Source organism: Salminus brasiliensis, chromosome 8, assembly GCF_030463535.1.
Source record: "Salminus brasiliensis chromosome 8, fSalBra1.hap2, whole genome shotgun sequence".
NCBI classification, from domain to species: domain Eukaryota; kingdom Metazoa; phylum Chordata; class Actinopteri; order Characiformes; family Bryconidae; genus Salminus; species Salminus brasiliensis.
In genome coordinates, this window is record NC_132885.1 from 15,694,595 (window position 1) to 15,713,031 (window position 18,437).

The following is an 18,437-nucleotide window of genomic DNA, read 5'->3' on the forward strand; positions in this document are numbered from 1 at the left end:
CTTATCTTATCTTATCTTATCTTAACTGTCTTCCAGCTGCCAACAAAAGGCTGATGCAATGCTAAAGCCTGGCCTTGCAGCCAATAGCATTACTGACAATGTTACAGTCTAAACTTCACAGCCAATCGTTTTTCGTGCCATGCTAGGAGGCGTTCCGCTGTGTAATTGACAGCTTATTTCCATTTGCACCAATGCAGCGTGTTCCTTCCTGAGATCATTTAGTGCAGGCTGATTCGCTCATTGCCGTCTTATTGATTGAGCCTGCCCCATATATCTGTCTCTGATGTCTATATGGTACTGATTTCTTTGTTTTGTGTCATACATACAGCACCAAATGACCTCATCAGATGAACTGGTATTAGAGGGACTGTTTATAATGTAGTTGCTTGGAAATGGCTCCTATGAGCGCTAGGGTCCAGCGAGTGTGGTCATAATTTGGCCAATACTTTTGAAAGGTGGTGTGTACGTTTCAGTGCATGTCAGTGAATGAATAAAATCAATGAAAGCAGATCTGAAGGGTTTGAAGGTTTTGCATAAATGTACCACATGCTGGAAATATCCAAACTTTTGGTTAAAGCCCTTTAGACATATATGATCATATTATGCTCACAGTTCTGTTCTAAACCTGTCTGCAACTGTCTGGACAATAAGCTGCTTTTTATGCCATTCTTAGCATCATTTTGGATGCGTTTTTAAATTAGGGTGGTAATTCAGTTAAACCAACTCTCCTTCAGCATCACAATTAAAAGGGAGTCTGTCTGTTGTCCAGAATTTCACAGGCATCTCCTTATCTTTCCTTGACAAGACTTTATGGGTGGCCTGTAAGTGCATATTTGGGGCTGCGTCCTCCATATCTCGTTGTACCGACTTATTACCCTTAAAAAGGTGGTTGATAAGGTTTTGGCAGCAGTGGCTATAGATACATTTCCTAATAGTGTAATGAGGAACTTTTATATAAAAAAAAAAATTGGAATGCAATTAATCAACAATTACAACTACCCCACACTGTACTGTAAAATACTCTTGAGATTTCAGTAATTGCTGTGATTTACTCTTAGCAAATATTTAACCTCCCACTTAGTCTCAGTCTGGCGACATCCTATGCTGCACATTCTGTGTATGTTTCTCATATTTTTGGTTCTGTAGATGTACACTGTACATATAACTCTGCTATTTGGTAGATGGGTCTTTCAGATGTGCCTTCACATATCCAGCACAGTGGTTTGTTTACGTTTATCTGGGGTTCTGCTTGTCTCCGTTTTCTCTGGACTGGAGTTGGGGATATGGATTCCTCTCTCAATGACTCTCTGTTTTTTACCGTTTACTTTAGCCACAGGATCAAACAGAAGAAAACTGGAGGCACATCACAAAACCCATTCTTCTCTCTCTCTCTCTCTGTGTGTGTGTGTGTGTGTGTGTGTGTGTGTGTGTGTGTGTGTGTGTGTGTGTGTGTGTGTGTGTGTGTGTGTGTGTGTGTGTGTGTGTGTGTAGGACACAGCCTCCTTAGGCTCTCAAAAGGGAGGCATCAGCAGACAAGGCTGGCTCTACAAAGGCAACATGAACAGTGCTATCAGCGTCACAATGAGGGTGAGACACCATCAACAGTGGGGTGGAATATTTTATTTTATTTTTTGGGGGGGGGGGTGATTTGGATTATATGTAGCATATATAATCATTCTTGAACAAAAACCCTGTATCTCCAAATTGGAACATTTAAGAAGAAAGGGGAAAAAAACAATGGAAGTTAATGTAAACACTTTTTCACACTGTCAGAAAGTCAAAAGTCATTTGTATTTAGCAGCAGGACCAGACATCTCGGACTGTTTTATAAACTCATATTGCTTGTCAGTGCTCTCCCATGTTCATTAATGTTTTGCTAATGCTGATGAATCTGTCCTTGTCTGTCTTCTGATTGACTTCCTGTGTCTTTACTTCTTAGTAAACCCTACGCTTGCGTCTATTCTCTGTTGCAGTCTTTTAAGAGGCGGTATTTCCACCTTACACAATTAGGAGATGGCTCCTATAACCTCAACTTCTACAAAGATGAGAAAATTTCCAAGGAGCCCAAAGGAACCATCTTCTTGGATTCTTGCATGGGCGTAGTTCAGGTACAGTATGCACAGGATGGGGATTATACACTAAACCAGTGGTTCTGTATACTGTGGTTAGCAAGTTTAGAGAGACTCTAAATGTGAGCTTTCAGACAGTTAGTTTGTTTCTTTTTTGTGGTTTTGCATGTGTGCTCATGTGCATACGTATACATAAGGTATATGGGTAAGATTCTTCTGCAGAATTGTATTTAGGCCCAGGATACACATACTGAAAATATCTGGTCTGTACTCAGCTAAATTCTGGGGTTAAATGAATGATTGCTTTATATGACGGCACCAGCTGTATGGAAATATTACTGTAAGCCTGGCTTAATGATCTTTCCATATTGTACCACATCTGCTGTTTCAATAGCGGGTTATCAGACACTGTCTTGCCCTTGCTGATGCTTTTTGCATTTACTTTCTTTCATTGTTTCAGTCTGTACCTTTAGCTACTCTTTCATATCCACTTCTAACTAGCTTGCTCTCTCATGCTCATCACTACTCTTTAGGACAGGGGTCACCAGTCTTATCCACAAAGGGCTGGTGTGCCTGCAGGTTTTCAGTCCAACCAAGCTTGAGCACACCTCATTCCTCATGTTTAATCAGTTGGTTAAATTAGAAGGCCTCCTCCTACTTGATTAGAATGAAACCTACAACCACACTTGCCCTTTGCAGATAAGAATAGTGAGCCCTGCTTTAGGATGTACTTTTGTAGGGTAACTTTTCTAGACCTGTTGTTTTGTCATTTGTCTCCGATAAGATCTAACGCTTAGCCACATCATAAGGTCTAGCTATCAATTTAATTAGGGTGATTGTTAACCCAGTGGTCAGGCAAATTGGCCCTGAGCCAAAAGGTTTTATGGAAGCTGATTACACCAACTGCCTGCCTCAGGCAAGACCCTTTAACCCTGAGGAAAAAGCATCAAACCAGGAAAAGCATCAGCCAGAAGACATTATGAAAACAGATGGAGAAAATAATTAGCCTGTTCCCTGGAGCTCCATACATACAAAGTGCTGTCCAGCCTCCCTCCCTCTGGCCACTAATGAAGCAGGCTGCCCCATGCATGCCCTTTTATTGTACTGTGTTTTCTGAAACACTCCCTAGCACTGAAATGGCTAACTGCTGTAGTCAAGGCAGGGCTAGGGGAGGTCATACTCCACTGGATTAAACTCCCTTACTGAGGAATGCCTTTCAGAACAACAAACATGTTGGGAGAGCCCCTGCCAGATCAGTGATGGACAACAGCCTGATGGTGGTGTGTGGATAAGAGATTTCTGAGAAGAAGGTGAAGATGGTGGTGGATACTTCTCATCATCTGTTAGGTTCTTCTGTCAGCTCTGAGCTTATAGTGCTATAGAGCTCTTCCTGGTGCTCAACCCAAATACCATGTACGCCATAAGTACACATACAGAAAAACTGGGAATGTTGTAATCCAGTAAGAATATCTAATTTCCACAATTGTCCTTTTACTCAAAATGTAGCCTTTTACTCAAAATCAGCAAGGTCTTATGTCTCTTCTTTTCATTTTGCATGCAGCTGTGAGTCTGGCAAGTAATGGAAGCTCGAACCATGCTTATGGTTTTCGGTTTTAACAGTCTAAGTCTATTTAAACAGATAATGTTAATGCAAATTTAGGGGTATACGCTTCTATTTATTACTTCTTTTATACAATAGCAAAACCAAAGGATCAAACATGTCTTGGCTGATTTGTGGAAAATAGAACGTCTCGCAGAACGGTCACTAAGTGAGCAGAATTTGATTGATATCTGCACCATCTGTATGAAGATTAGCTAGCTAAGCTCTGCCACTCCGTAAGGACTCCATAAAGAGGTCTTGTCCTCATTCAGAGGTTTGATGCTTTCTGGCCTTTCCACAATCCTCTTCTCAGCCACAGCGTTTTAGCCCATTAATAGTGTTTAGCTACATCCCTTTAAGACTCCTCAGCTGCACTCTGCTGGCATGGCATGGCTCTTTTGTCCTCCATATGGAAATGCTTTCGCCTGTCTTCCTCTGTACGATTCTGTCTTTTACACTGAGCAGGTCACACACAGACACATCAAATCAGCATTGTAAACTGCTGCCAAGTGTCTGTGTCTGTGTGCACATCTTCATACATAGTTGCTGTCCTGCATAAAAGCTGTCCTTAATATTGTGTAAGTTATTGAAAAATGGACCAATAGAAATGCTCCAAAATTACTTGAAATGAAGTCATTTTTTACTTTGAAGTAGCTTTTTGGAGATGCTAGGTTTTTGTGGTGGTGTGTGGGAGTGAGTGTGACAGAGAAAAATAAGTAGTCTTGTAGAACATATTTCATTTCTATTTGCATTTACTCAGATATGTTAAATGATAAACTGTGGTTATGATCTCCTTGTGTGTGTGTGTGTGTGTTAGTGTTGGACTCTGAAGTGGAACACTCTGGTTTTAAGCGGTTTCATTCTCCGTCAGAGGCTTGTTTGCACACTGCACCCAGAAAAATTCACTTTAGCCCCCCCACACCTTCTCTTTGTCCATTTTGGAAAAGGCTACTGACAGTCCTCCGATTCAGACTTCACACCCAGTTCCAAAACACAAACTTTGACCAGTCATGGTTTGTTAACTTTAGACTTAAAGAACCTGTAAATATCCAGTGATTAAAATATATATATATATATGTATATGTAATAATGCCTTAAGCACTTCAGTAAAACTTGTCGTCCTCTCTCCTCTCTTTCTCTGTGTAGAATAATAAGGTGCGTCGGTTTGCATTTGAGCTGAAGATGCAGGATAAGAGCGCGTATCTGCTGGCTGCGGATTCCGAGACTGAGATGGAGGAGTGGATCAACACACTCAACAAAATCCTGCACAGCAGCTTTGAGCTCGCCATGCAGGACAAGAGGAACGGAGACCTACATGATGGTGTGTGTGTGTGTGTGTGTGTGTGTGTGTGTGTGTGTGTGTGTGTGTGTGTGTGTTTTTCATTATTTAGACCACCCATACAACTACTAGTCCTGACAGGACAGTACTCCTCTTGAGAAAACAGAGCAGCAGAGAATGTGTTTCCACACACAGACACAGATCCAGCTCCCCTATTAAACACTGTGCACCCTCATCTGCTTGTTCTCTCAGGCAGTGAGACTTTGCAGGCCCCTGTGCCTCCTGTCTGTGTTTTGCTCCATCTCTGCTCAATGGTCTACTTAGTTTGTTTGCTCTATTTTAGAGGCTGTGGGTCCGATGTTGTCTCTGGTCCGATGGAGTTTATCTGTCATTAGCTACAGTTTTTCTTCCTGTGGTCTGGATATGTGCCATGTTAATTGGAGCTGCTTTTTACAGATGATGAAGTGGGGAAGGCAGACAGCTCTTCTGGGAGTATGGACAGCTTTCAGGTAGGTCCTGGTAATAGAAAGACCAGTACAAAACTGATGAATAGCCAGCAGAGACGCACATTTGATCACCACAGTGTTCGTTTTAGTTGAAGTTTCCATGAATGTTGAACAACAAACTGTTTTGAATTGGTAGAGAATAGTGCACCATTGCCCTCCATGTGGCAGACCAGGGGGTTTTTTTCCACTCGTTCTTGTAAGCACACCACGCTACACCCTTGGGATAGCCTCCAAAGCCAACATTCACTTGTCTCTGTAATGCTCTTAGCTCTGGCTAAGAGTGTCTTCAAAATGCTGCAAATGTGTATAATATACATATGGTCACTATCTGGCACTCTTATCATAATGTGATTACAGTATTAAGTGTTATTGTCATACCAATGTGTTCTGATCCAGAGAATGTACTTTTTCACAGAGTGCACGAGACATCGAGTCTAAAATGAGGAATGAGACTCGACTGAAGCTCTTCACACTAGATCCAGACACACAGGTACGGAACCACTACAATCTCAAAGTCAATCAGCATCATTGAAGCACAGATTTACATCTGTCCTATTTATGCATTTTAAAGAAGACTGTAGGTAGCCCATAATTAACCTGCTATATATATATGGAGACTCCTTAACTACACTGCTCAAACTCCCATTTGCAGAAATGACCAGGATGTCAACTATACAAATCACTATTATAATTTAAATATTTTTGGTATTCCACCACACACTAATACCTGAGGTGTTCTCTAACTTTTGATGGGAATTGAACCATAAAGATGCCTGTGTCTTTTTGTATGAGCAGAAATTGGACTTCTCTGGGATTGAGCCTGAAGTCAAGCCATTTGAGGAAAAGTTTGGCAAGCGGCTTCTTGTGAAATGCAACGACCTGTCATTCAACTTGCAGAGTTGTGTAGCAGAGAATGAAGAGGGACCAACCACCAACGTATGCCGCACTCTTGTCTGGATTTGTACAGCTAACCACTTTGGAATGACTGCGGATCATTCTCTGATACTGTCTTTGTTCTCTCTTGTGTGTATGGCAGGTGGAGCCCTTTTTTGTCACGCTGTCTCTGTTCGATATTCAGAATAGTCGGAAGATCTCAGCAGATTTTCATGTAGATCTTAACCACCCTTCAGTCAGAGCAATGGTGCCAGGCTCTGGAGCGCAGATTATAAACGGAGCCTCAGATGCAGCACAGCACACCACCAATGGTCTGCCCGAGAGCGCTCTGCAATATCCAAGACGGGTAGAGAGCAATCATACACATGTATTTCTTCATATTACAAACAGACTGTATGAATTTCAGGGGAGAGACAGGCCCTTTCCTTCCCATACATATAGAGGAGAAGCTTCCCTAGAAATATAGGAAGAGGGGCTTGCTTTTTGATCTGCCTAATTTCAGGATTGTTTCTATAATGGAAAGCATATTCATGGTTATTAAGTATTGTTTCCTGCCTTTTGTGTGTTTGTCTGTGTAAAGGGAGTGTTTTCTGTGATGTGTCCACACCCTGATATCTTCCTGGTGGCTCGGATTGAAAAAGTCCTGCAGGGAGGAATCGCTCACTGTGCTGACCCATATATGAAGAACTCTGACTCTACCAAGGTATTGTATGTGTATGTGCTTGTGTTTGTGTTTTTATGGTTTTTTTGGGTTTTTTTTTTTGTTTTTTTTTTGTTTTTTAGTTCTCTGTAATTTCAGTGCTGAAAACGACTAGTTAGCTAACTCTTCTCATCGCCCAACAGGTTAGCTGTAGTTGTGAATGAATGGCTAGATGTTGTCTTCCTCCCTGTGGAGCAAGTAAAAGACAGGCATTGCTGGCTACTGTACAGAAGTAGCAGATCTTCAAATTCAAGACACTTTTTCTGATGCCAAATTATAGAATGTCATAATTACTTTATTGAATATTCCTCAAATCTGTATTTAATTAAATATTAAAAAACAACAACAACCGGTTATTTTACTCTGTTCTCTTCTTTCTTTCTTTGCTCTCTCCTTTCCTTTCAGGCTGCTCAGAAGGTGTTAAAGAATGCTAAATTAGCATGTAGTCGGCTCGGCCAGTACAGAATGCCATTTGCATGGGCAGCCAGGTAAGAAATAACAGTCTGCTGTGCTGTGTAAACTAATGGAACTTTGAAAACAAAGTTTTATGTTTAGGCAGCCTGAAACAGTGCCCACCTTTCCAATAAACTGCTTACTCTTCTTATTCTTGAAATAAAAGTCACCAGTAAAACAGAGAACTGTGCTGATAAAAGACCTGGTAAACACCACACCTTTTAATTGGTTTATAATGGATTGTAGCACTTACCAAAAGCATGCCAAAGAGTGTGTTATTCTTTCCAGTGGGGATATATCAGATATACAGTACCTTCACAGGAAAAGAGTGTGTATCTCTATCCCTGTGATCCCTGCTGCACAAATGGAAAAATGATGTAATGCCCCAACTGGAAACCTTTGTTCATCTTTCCTCCTGTCTCTGGCTCGCTCCCTCTGTCTCTCTTTCTCTCTCAATTTCTCTTAGGCCTCTGTTTAAGGACGCGTCTGGGACGTTGGATAAGTCAGCACGTTTCTCTCCAATCTACAGACAGGATAGTAACAAGCTCTCCAACGAGGACATGTTCAAACTGCTGGCAGATTTCAGGAAGTTAGTCCCACTCCCACTCCCACTGTTCTCTCTGTACTGTCAGGCATTGGTTGCAAGCACTGAAACTATCCAAAATCTTGTCTGAACACTCATATTCCCTATATAGTTCACATTATTCACCATGTTATAATCAGCATTTTCAAACCAGGCAGGAGTTGCTTTATGAGTGGGTTCAATTTATTTACAGACTCCAAACTGTGCACTAAACATTGGAGAATTAATGTTGTTTGAAATGAGGGCTTCTCATACAATTGTTGGGGGAAAAAAAAATTATGACAATTGCCACATACTTTCTTGGATAGTACATTAGATATTGTAGGTTTATATGCTGTTTTTACACACACAGATGTATTGAATATTATGCAGTGGGGAATGATGCATAATATAATAAAACACCTGTTTTTACATTTTGTTTACTTTGTTTATTTACAAAAGCAGCAATTTTATGTCTGTCCAATTACTCCATCATGTATGTGTGTTTTTAAGATGAAGTAACACAGGGATAGTGCAGAGGAGTAATGCATATAACAAAGTCTTATAATGCTCTCTACTCTCTAACTTATAACCTCACTGGTGATTGTGTCTTACCCCTTACTCTATCTCCTTTAGGCAGGAGAAGATGGCTAAACTGCCAGTGATCTTGGGCAATTTGGATGTTACTATTGACAGCGTGGCCCCAGATCTCCCCAGTAAGTCAAGTATTGCTCACACACTTCATAGATCATCCCTGCTAATGAAGTTAGCTTTCCATTTGTATTCATTTTCTGCAGACTGTCATTAATTTGTCATTTTTCCTCACTCTTACGCAGACTGCATAACCTCCTCATATCTGCCAGTGCGTCAGTTTGAGAGCAGTGATTGGAACGGGGCATTGTTTGAGGTTGAGGAGTTTGTGCCATGTTTAGCTAAATGCTCTCAACCCTTCACCACCTACAACAACCATCTATACGTCTATCCGCGCCATCTCAGATATGACGGCCAGAAGGCCTTCGCTAAGGTATCAGCACAAACATTTTACATGCATTTCTGCCTGTTCTGTCTGAATGGCCTCAGATATCTGCAGCCGTTGGTGCTGTCTACTATGCAAGGTAATAATGGATTGCTTGTTTCTGCAGGCCAGAAACATAGCTGTGTGTGTGGAGTTCAGAGACTCGGATGAGGAGGATGCTCTTCCTCTGAAGGCAAGAGACTGCTGTTTACAAATATCATTACCCACTACAGTAACACATTAGTACACACATGACCTCAATGTTTGAATAAAATCTTTTTACATTAGCAGTAATATTCAAAGTTAATTTGGAGCATACGCATATTTATGTGGCCTCCATACAATCTCATCCTGCGTTATTTTAAAACTAAAAAAACGATCAAGCACAAGGTTGTTAGCTCACAGGGTGACTTACTAAGTGAACACTGTGCACAATTTTAAATCCGTTATTGCTGCTGAAAATGTTAGCAGAATAACAATCTGCTCAACAAAGAACACATTCAAGTCTGGCTGACTGAAAGCAATTTTATAAATGTGTAGACAAGGCACAGATGAAATGCAAGTTTTTTCCTGTGGTTTCTGATCTATAGCCCAATCACTAAGTTAGCTTTTGCTTTGCAAGCTCAGCTACAGAGCCAATGATCCACCTCTACCTTTGCAAGCTCAGCTACAGATCCACTGAGCCCAGTGTATCTGCTAGCTGACATGAGTATTGACGATAAAAACAGATGTCTGAAGAGTAAAGTCGAGCGACTGGTGTTGGGATTAAGAGAAAGGCAAAGTAAGACAGTTCTGCTGTGTTTGGACTCTGAACACACATTTAGAGGATAAAGCCTCATACCGGAGAAAACAAAGTCGAGTGAATGGTCTTCAAAGTCGAGTGAATGGTCTTCAGGTGCTTTTACTAGACTGGTTCAACCAGGTTTGCTTGCTTTTTCTTTCACCTGAACTCATGCCATTAAACTCACAATTGTAGTGGCCCTGCGCCCCCCACCTGTTTTTTAGAGTGATCAGTAACAGCTCCCACAGTGCCCCCACCCTGTGGCACTCTTTAATTGCACATGGGGAAATTGGCTTATTTGGCCATGTACTAGATAGACAGAGAACATAAATCTGACACATCAGACGTCACAATTTTAAAATACCATTGTCATTTTAAGAAACAGTCAACATTTTAAATATTGTGGGAAAGAATTCTTACATTAAAGTTGATGTCAAACTAAATTATAGTTTACATAAAAGTATACAGCTATTCTAGCCTAAGCTATTAGAGATGTAATTTGGCCTTTAATAAATAAAACTACTACTTTAAAATACAGATTACATGTAACGCATGAAAAGTGATCTCCTTCTCTGTCCTGTAGTGTATATATGGGCGTCCAGGTGGACCTCTCTTCACTAAGAATGTTATTGCTGCGGTGTTGCATCATCAACAAAACCCAGAGTTTTATGATGAGGTAAGGCATCCAGACATCTAACCAAAATAGTTGAGACAATAGTTCAGTAAAAGTAAAAGTAAAAAAAAAAACCTCAGATTTACAGTTTTCCACCTTCCTCAAATGTACTCTAACCCACATGATATTTGCCATCTGATGTTTACTTTTTTAGTTTTGCACTGGAGGCCAGTGTACCTAAAAGTAATGGAAGTTTGCACATTTTAGCATAAATTTACCCTTATATAAGCTAATCCTGTATGTTTTTTTTCAGTTTAAGATCGAGCTGCCGACTCAGCTGAATGAAAAGCATCATCTCCTGTTCACGTTCTACCACGTCAGCTGTGACAGCAACAGCAAAGCTAGCACCAAGAAGAGAGAGCAGGTGGAGACACAGGGTATGCCAGTAAAAACCCATGCATGCACACACTTACTCAAAGTGCACAGAATGGATAATGCATGAACAGCACAGTCCGTGCTAGTACAGTGGGAGTCCCACTCTTGTGCCAGACAGGTTCAGGATTAGTATCAGTAGGTTCAGGCTAGCATAAGAACAAAGAGAAACAACAGATGAAGCGCTTTTATATTAATTAAATCCCTCATGTGTGTTTTTGGGTCAGATTATTTTTATATTATATTAAATCAGGTCCAGTGGAGACATGTTAATTTCTCAGAATCACAGTGGGATACAGACACTTAAATACTTCAGTAATGCCTACGTTTTCCAGAGTCTGAATTTTGTGTCATCGTTGTCTAGCGGTTCAAACCCCCAAGTGAGGGGCAGTCATACTAGAGATGGGTGTATAAGCATATGTATGCCTATGTAGCTATACTTACTTATTTATGTATTAGTTTGTAATTATAAATTATTATTATTATTATTATGAACATTATAAATTAACAGGACAACAATTTCTTCAATTCTGTTGAAGGGAACCCTGAAAATAGGGTGCACATCTGTTACTATTTAAATATGATCTACAGTATAGCTAGAATTTTGTTTTAATTTGTGTATTATAAATGATATATTACATGTTGTACTTTTTTGGTTCCACCTCCTCAAAATGTGTGTGTGTGTCTATTTGTTATGGACATATAGTGGGTTATGCATGGCTTCCGCTACTGAAGGATGGCAGAGTGATCCTGAATGAGCAGCAGATTCCTGTAGCTGCAAACCTGCCTGCAGGCTACCTTAGCTGCCAAGATGGCAACAGCAAGGTAAGCTCATACTGCTGGAAACACTCAACTAATTCAGTTACCAATCCTAATGTACAGCCAAACAGTATGTTATTGACATCAGCTATAAGACTGAGCTTAAGTGTAATTATAAGGTTCTCTTTATATGTGTGTGTTGCAGCACGCTGGTCCTGAAGTGAAGTGGGTTGATGGAGGAAAGCCGCTGTTTAAAGTCTCCACTCACCTGGTCTCCACCGTCTACACACAGGTTTCAGTATTACTCTTATACTTCCTTTAACCAGCTGAGTTCTTTAGAACTGGCACTGTTTCTGCCCTCTTGACCCTTTTTACACTTGGCATTAAACTCTGATTACGGAGCCTCTGATTACCATAATAATCCAGTTAAGGTACAGGAGATTCTCACTTGCCTGCATTCACATATTGATTGGATCTTATTTCCATTCTGTTGGTTACATATTTTTAAATGTGTATAAGGACAACATCCAGATACAGGACATAGTTTAATGCTAAGCGTAAACATATAAACATATTTGATCTTTTCCCTTTTTTTACCTTCAGGATCAGCACTTGCACAATTTCTTCCACCACTGTGAGTCCACACCCCAGTCCACAGGAGGAGAGCTGGTCAAATACCTGAAGGTATGAGAAGTGAAAATAGCAGTGCAAGCGCCAATGTAAAGTCACTTTTCACTCCCACTGTCCGTCTCTCTCGCTCGCCGTCTTGCCCAGTCCATTTATTTGGGTGCCTGTGCGTGTTTCCTGAGGATGTTTGGAGAGCCAGGTCTATTTGTGCAGCTTAATACCACTTTCCTAACACACTCAGGACACGTAGTAGGGGGCTCCATACATAGACCCGTGTCTCTGGAGTGTGTGTGTAAACAGCCCTGCCCACTCTAACAACACAGTGACCTTTCTCACAGTCGCTGTGGTCAGCCCTCCACCCAGGAGCTGCAGGGTGTGGGAGTTTTCCACCAAAGAAATGAGATGCTCAGATCTACAAGATAAGTGATGGACAGGAGAGAATAGAGGCATCATGCAGGATAGCATGCCAGACAGTCAGCAGGGACTTAGTGTGTGCATGTCTTATCAGGCAGAACAGATTTTGAGTAATTTATTGTCCATTAAATTGATATAAAATTGAAAGTTGTCTTGTAAAACACTTCTTATAGTACACAACAGATTGAGGTTAATGAAGTATTAACGATAGTGGATAATAAATAGTGGTTTATTATTATTAATCTAGAATCTGTACGAAAAATGGCAACAGTGAAAGTTATCATTTCAGTTAAAGTCAAAAGTATGAAAATACATAAACACAGTCCACCCCGATACAGCACTGCAAACTAGATGAAACACATTGTTCCAAGCACCATGGTTTTGCTAGCTGGTTACTATAGCATTGCTAAGTGTTTGTTATGGTGGTTGCAAAGTCATCAATGTGGTTGCTATAGTATCCCCAGGGGTTACTGTGCTGTTACCGAGGGGTTGCTAGGTGCATCACAATGCTTACTTAATAAGAGTAAATAAAACCAAATAAATTTTTCTTAATCTAAAACCAATTTTTCTTAATCTATAACGTTATTATTTTGGAGATACAAGGTTTTGTTCAAACAGCGATGAAATTTAGCTGTACAATGAGGGATTAACGTTCCAAGGAATGGATTTAAACAGAGAATGAGTTAACCAAATGGAAGTTGTTTTTCCAGATCTTCCAGAGCCATTCCAGAAGGTTTTTTAAATCGCCCTCTGTTAAAACTAAGAAAGGTTGACCAACCCTGATGATGACCCTAAAGGACCCTGTATATCCCTCCCACAGAGTCTGCATGCGATGGAAGCTCATGTGATGATAAACTTCCTCCCTACAGTCCTGAACCAGCTGTTTCGTGTGCTGACCAGCACAGCACAAGATGATGTCGCCGTCAATGTCACCAGGTCAGTCCTCTTATCTTCAAAAACAGTAAAAACAGTAATGTAATGAAGAAACATTCTTGTCTTCAAAACCATATAGATTGTTTTCAGGTAATGTTTGAGGGCAGTATACAGAATGTTAAGACTACATAAAGAGAATTTAAATTATTTTAAAAATGGGAGTATCCGTTTTTTCTATGACACATTTTCTAAACCTCCATAAAACTGTAGCTGTAACTTGCTGTTGGAAACTCAACTTCTCTCCTTTCTCAGAGTGATGGTCCATATTGTAGCTCAGTGCCACGAGGAGGGCTTGGAACACTACCTCCGCTCATATGTCAAGGTTATGTGTCAGAATGTAAATAGAACTTTACAGGCCATAGGTTCATTTTAGTCAAAAACTCATGGTGGTGTTATTTCTGTGTCTGTGTGTGTCTCTACAGTATGTTTTTAAAACGGATGCAAACACAGCTACTGGTAAAACAGTGCATGAGGAGCTGGCCAAAGCTATGACCACCATCCTCAAGCCCTCCACTGACTTCCTCACCAGCAACAAACTGCTGAAGGTGGGCTGCACCTAATTTATTTTCCACAGCACTGGTTTGTGATGATGCTGGGGTGTGTAATGTGTTCTCTGTTTGTGTGTTCAGTACTCCTGGTATTTCTTTGAGGCTTTAGTGAAGTCCATGGCTCAGTACCTGATAGAGAGTGGAAAAGTCAGGGTAAGTGTGAATTTGTCACCATTTGTTAGTGTCTACTTTAGGTAATGAATGTTTGCATTTAGTCATTACAAGGTTATTTTTGTGATGAACTACATACATATTTGATTCACATTATTGACAGTCAAGTTAAATATCTCTATAACTCAGTTCATGCTTTCCAGCAGGATTGACAGGCTCTGCATTTTTTGCATTACGCAAAAATGTTACATGACAAAAATGTAAAGGTGTTTTTAATCACAGCAATGACTTGCCATAAAATAATTTGTAAAAATATTCCTCTTCTACTAATGAACACAAATGAAATTTTAAGAACCTGTACTTGCGACCGTTTTATTGCATGTACCTTTTTACATATCATTAAGCACACCATGGTGGGCCAAACAGGGTTGAAGAGATTGCAATCTTTTGGTGCATTAATTTAATTCAGTGAGCTTTAGCTGACCTTCAAGCTTCTGTGCTTTGTCTTCTTTCCTTCAGCTGTCCAGAAACCAGCGTTTCTCAGCTTCATTTCACCACACAGTAGAGACCCTGGTGAACATGATGATGCCTCACATAACACAGAAATACAAAGACAACCTGGATGCAGCACGCAACGCCAACCACAGCCTGGCCGTCTTCATCAAGGTAAGCAGAGCCACCTCCTCACACATAAGCCGGTCTTAACATCTCACTTTATGCAGTGTAGAAGCTTCTGTTCTGTTCTTTTTAGGTCAGAAGAATTAGAGGTCATGTGAATGATGAGTAAAGTTGAAGGAATATAAATAATTAAATTCTGGCTTTTGTGTCCTCAGCGTTGTTTTACTTTCATGGATCGAGGTTTTGTCTTCAAGCAGATCAACAACTACATCAACTGCTTCATGCCTGGAGATGCAAAGGTGATTTTTTTAAAGTGCGAATATCTCTCATTTCATCAAACATCCAAAACATTTGTAAAAATGTATTCACTATTTCACTGTCTAGGGACAAAATAATTATCACTTAAATGTAGAATCACTTGAATGTAAATCACTTAAAGGTCATTATATTTGCATATGGGCCCCTTTTTCTCCTCTTTTAAGTTAAGCAGTCAAGTGTCATATTACAGTTATCATTGGAGTATTCTTTTTTATTTTATCAATTTTAATATTATAATTAAGTTTTTGGTTAATCTCTCGTGTGTTGTGGGTTTTTTTATTATCATTTTTCTAAATGTTGTCTGGTGTGGCGACGGCAGATGGCAGAGAGGGTGAGGGCAGGTGTGATGGTTGGGATGACTTGATGTGAATAACTAAACAAAATCAATGCATATGTTCTGTTTCAGTTTTGTCCTTTCTTTCCTGATTTCTCAACAAACCACAAGAATAAAAGCTATACTTGTCTTGTGGACTTATACTCTGTCATGTTGAGAAAGTTTAGAATTTTTACAGCTTGATTCAATATAGAAATGACAATCAATCAAGAACTGCTTTATTATTCTCGCACAATCACATATCTCGTTCCTTTCCTTTTCTCCACAGACGCTGTATGAATTTAAGTTTGAGTTTCTGAAGGTGGTGTGTAACCACGAGCACTACATTCCTCTCAATCTGCCCATGCCTTTTGGGAAAGGGCGGATACAGAGATTCCAAGGTTAGGGCAGACATTAACACTCAGCTCCATTACCAATCTATTATAGATTAGGATTTTTGGGTTCATTTTTTAGAAAGAAAAATAAATAAATTATTACTGCACATAAAGCATACTTTCACACTTGAAACAGGAGAAACCCACCGCTGATTATTTAGGTTAAACTATTTTACTATAATATAATGTATAATCTGTTGTATGTGGAGAGATTTATTAGAAACCTTTGATTTCAGAAACTCTTGAAGTTGTATGTACTGTAGAGCATGATTATCTTAGTGTGTTTGTGTGTTGTGCTCTCTTGTCCTGTTTGTTTTGCTGATCAGCAGTTCACTGCTCCAGTATGGAGTGTCAGTCAGCTGTAGGTAGGTGAGGCGTTCTGCCTGCCTGACTGATCAATAACCAATCACTCGCTGACCAATACTGTACTAATGAAATCAGTATGGAATGATCACGTCACTGTCATTTTCTGATGATAAGAGCCGCAGATTGTAGTTTTTCTGCTCCATTTCCACTTCAATCACACCTCATTTAGCGTTGGAGCTTAATGTTTGGTGCAGTAATGAGTATTAATGGATAGTATATGAGGTATTAGTGTAATTCTATATCTTCTTCTATGTATTTTGTTCATTTGGGTACTTTGTCAGCTTATGTTTGTATAATATAAGTTTTTGTGAGAAAGTGCTGTAGTGCTAGATCTCAAAACATTCATGTGTGTTTGTTAATTATTCTAAAATCACTAATTCTCATTTATCATACTGAATATGTTTGTTAGGAGATCAGGTTGATATACTTGTAATTTGTATAATTGCCTCCTTTTGTATAATTGCCTCCTGCTATTTGCCATCAGTATTTTTGTATTTTTCATTCTATAATGTGGTTGGTGTAGCGTAGTGGATAACAACAATGTCACTACACTAATAAGAATCCTTGCGCAAGACTGCGAACACTACATTCGCTTACTAGTGTAGCATGATTTAAGTGTAATTAGGTCTGGATAAGAGTGTAATGACTTAAGTATAAAAACCCTGGCCCATATTTTTAAAACATCTCGAAGTATGAATGCGGATCTGGGATCAGTTAATGCCTTTTCCATTTAATGATCCTTATTTTAAAAATAAGCACCACTGTCAGTGGCAAACTCATTATAATCATTATAATTCAGAAATATATACCTAATTTACTTTTTTGCTGCATCATTACCTTATGTTCAGTAATTATATTTATTGATTTTTTTTCCCTCCCTCCATCCCACACTCTGTTACTCTCAGATCTCCATTTGGACTACTCTCTAACAGATGACTTCTGTAGAAATCACTTTCTGGTGGGCTTGTTGTTGAGGGAGGTGAGTGGAGCACTACAGGAGTTCAGAGACATCCGCCAAATTGCCATCCAGGTGCTAAAGAACTTGATGATGAAACATACCTTTGATGATCGCTACATCTCCAAGGTAAGCCTTGGTTAGCTTTGACAGGACTGTCACTATCTGTCATTGTTTATGTATTTTGTAAGTATGTGTATAGCATTTATGTGTTTTAGTGAGTTTAATAAAGTGTGAACTTCAGTAATGATACTGTGTGTGTTTTAGAGTCAGCAGGCGAGAATGGCCACTCTGTACCTGCCTCTCTTTGGGCTACTTCAGGAGAACGTCCACAGGCTCAACATTAAAGATGCCTCCCCCATCACCAACAGCCTCTCCAACAGCGTAAGACTGACATCTAGAGGCCACAGTCTGTACATGCAGATTTCCCATCTTTTCTGCTGTGCGTAGGCGTGACATTGTTCTGTATTGCAGCATGGGCGAGATGAACCTACCCTCAACAGCTCTTTAATGACGCCTCCTAAAGCAGGGGGACATATAGAGAGCAGCCTTCATAAGGATGTGTTTGGAGTCATCTCTGGAACAGGTGAGAGGAGGCAACTGCCCTCACTGTACAGACACAGCACTTAGAGATTACAGGACTTAAAGGAACAGTTCCCGATATGCTAAATGTAGTCTCTCATTTAGTCGAGTGATTCCTGAAACCGTGCAGAATACAGTAAAATAAAAAAATTATGGAAGAAATGCTGTTTACAAAGGTTGTATGTGTGAGTTATCACTGAATAACATACATGGTTTTGTGATCTAGCCACTCCACACATGTCCTCCACTTCGAATGTAAGCTCCGTTCGACACTCTGACTCCCGCGGATCCCTCATCAGCACTGACTCAGGAAACAGCCTATCAGAGCGCACCAATGACAAACACCACCCCCTTGACAAGGTAGTGTATGGTCACACATTCCATCTATGATCACGTGATCTACCTTGTAGAGCAAATGATCATCATATATTTGTTTAAAGATGCAGGTCTCAGCACTGGTTTATCACCTGCTTGACTGTCCCTTTCTTACGTTGATGTACCACTGTTATGTTCGTTTTGCTGCATTTTAATTTTAGTGTGATACACACTGATGTGAGATGCCTTCTTAAAAATTATTGGACTGGAGGAGTGGAG

General features: G+C 40.0%; 1 protein-coding gene across 8 annotated transcripts in view; it reads left to right on the top strand.

Annotated features, from left to right (window-relative positions):
• LOC140560994 (dedicator of cytokinesis protein 9) overlaps positions 1 to 18,437 on the top strand; it is an 88,666-nt gene that overhangs the window by 53,938 nt on the left and 16,291 nt on the right. For 4 of the 8 annotated variants that reach the window (XM_072685783.1, XM_072685780.1, XM_072685782.1 and 1 more), the window contains exons 6-35: positions 1,492 to 1,587; positions 1,974 to 2,108; positions 4,816 to 4,990; positions 5,405 to 5,457; positions 5,870 to 5,944; positions 6,250 to 6,390; positions 6,491 to 6,694; positions 6,929 to 7,051; positions 7,454 to 7,536; positions 7,968 to 8,090; positions 8,700 to 8,779; positions 8,900 to 9,087; positions 9,206 to 9,271; positions 10,443 to 10,535; positions 10,786 to 10,909; positions 11,611 to 11,729; positions 11,869 to 11,955; positions 12,267 to 12,347; positions 13,525 to 13,640; positions 13,890 to 13,959; positions 14,060 to 14,182; positions 14,267 to 14,338; positions 14,816 to 14,962; positions 15,130 to 15,213; positions 15,835 to 15,946; positions 16,267 to 16,305; positions 17,212 to 17,390; positions 17,529 to 17,645; positions 17,736 to 17,847; positions 18,070 to 18,203. In XM_072685783.1, the coding sequence (XP_072541884.1) occupies positions 1,492 to 1,587; positions 1,974 to 2,108; positions 4,816 to 4,990; positions 5,405 to 5,457; positions 5,870 to 5,944; positions 6,250 to 6,390; positions 6,491 to 6,694; positions 6,929 to 7,051; positions 7,454 to 7,536; positions 7,968 to 8,090; positions 8,700 to 8,779; positions 8,900 to 9,087; positions 9,206 to 9,271; positions 10,443 to 10,535; positions 10,786 to 10,909; positions 11,611 to 11,729; positions 11,869 to 11,955; positions 12,267 to 12,347; positions 13,525 to 13,640; positions 13,890 to 13,959; positions 14,060 to 14,182; positions 14,267 to 14,338; positions 14,816 to 14,962; positions 15,130 to 15,213; positions 15,835 to 15,946; positions 16,267 to 16,305; positions 17,212 to 17,390; positions 17,529 to 17,645; positions 17,736 to 17,847; positions 18,070 to 18,203 (3,351 nt within the window). The remainder of the gene's footprint in view (positions 1 to 1,491; positions 1,588 to 1,973; positions 2,109 to 4,815; positions 4,991 to 5,404; positions 5,458 to 5,869; positions 5,945 to 6,249; positions 6,391 to 6,490; positions 6,695 to 6,928; positions 7,052 to 7,453; positions 7,537 to 7,967; positions 8,091 to 8,699; positions 8,780 to 8,899; positions 9,088 to 9,205; positions 9,272 to 10,442; positions 10,536 to 10,785; positions 10,910 to 11,610; positions 11,730 to 11,868; positions 11,956 to 12,266; positions 12,348 to 13,524; positions 13,641 to 13,889; positions 13,960 to 14,059; positions 14,183 to 14,266; positions 14,339 to 14,815; positions 14,963 to 15,129; positions 15,214 to 15,834; positions 15,947 to 16,266; positions 16,306 to 17,211; positions 17,391 to 17,528; positions 17,646 to 17,735; positions 17,848 to 18,069; positions 18,204 to 18,437) is intronic. The other 4 variants (XM_072685786.1, XM_072685781.1, XM_072685785.1 and 1 more) reach the window with 1 other exon arrangement.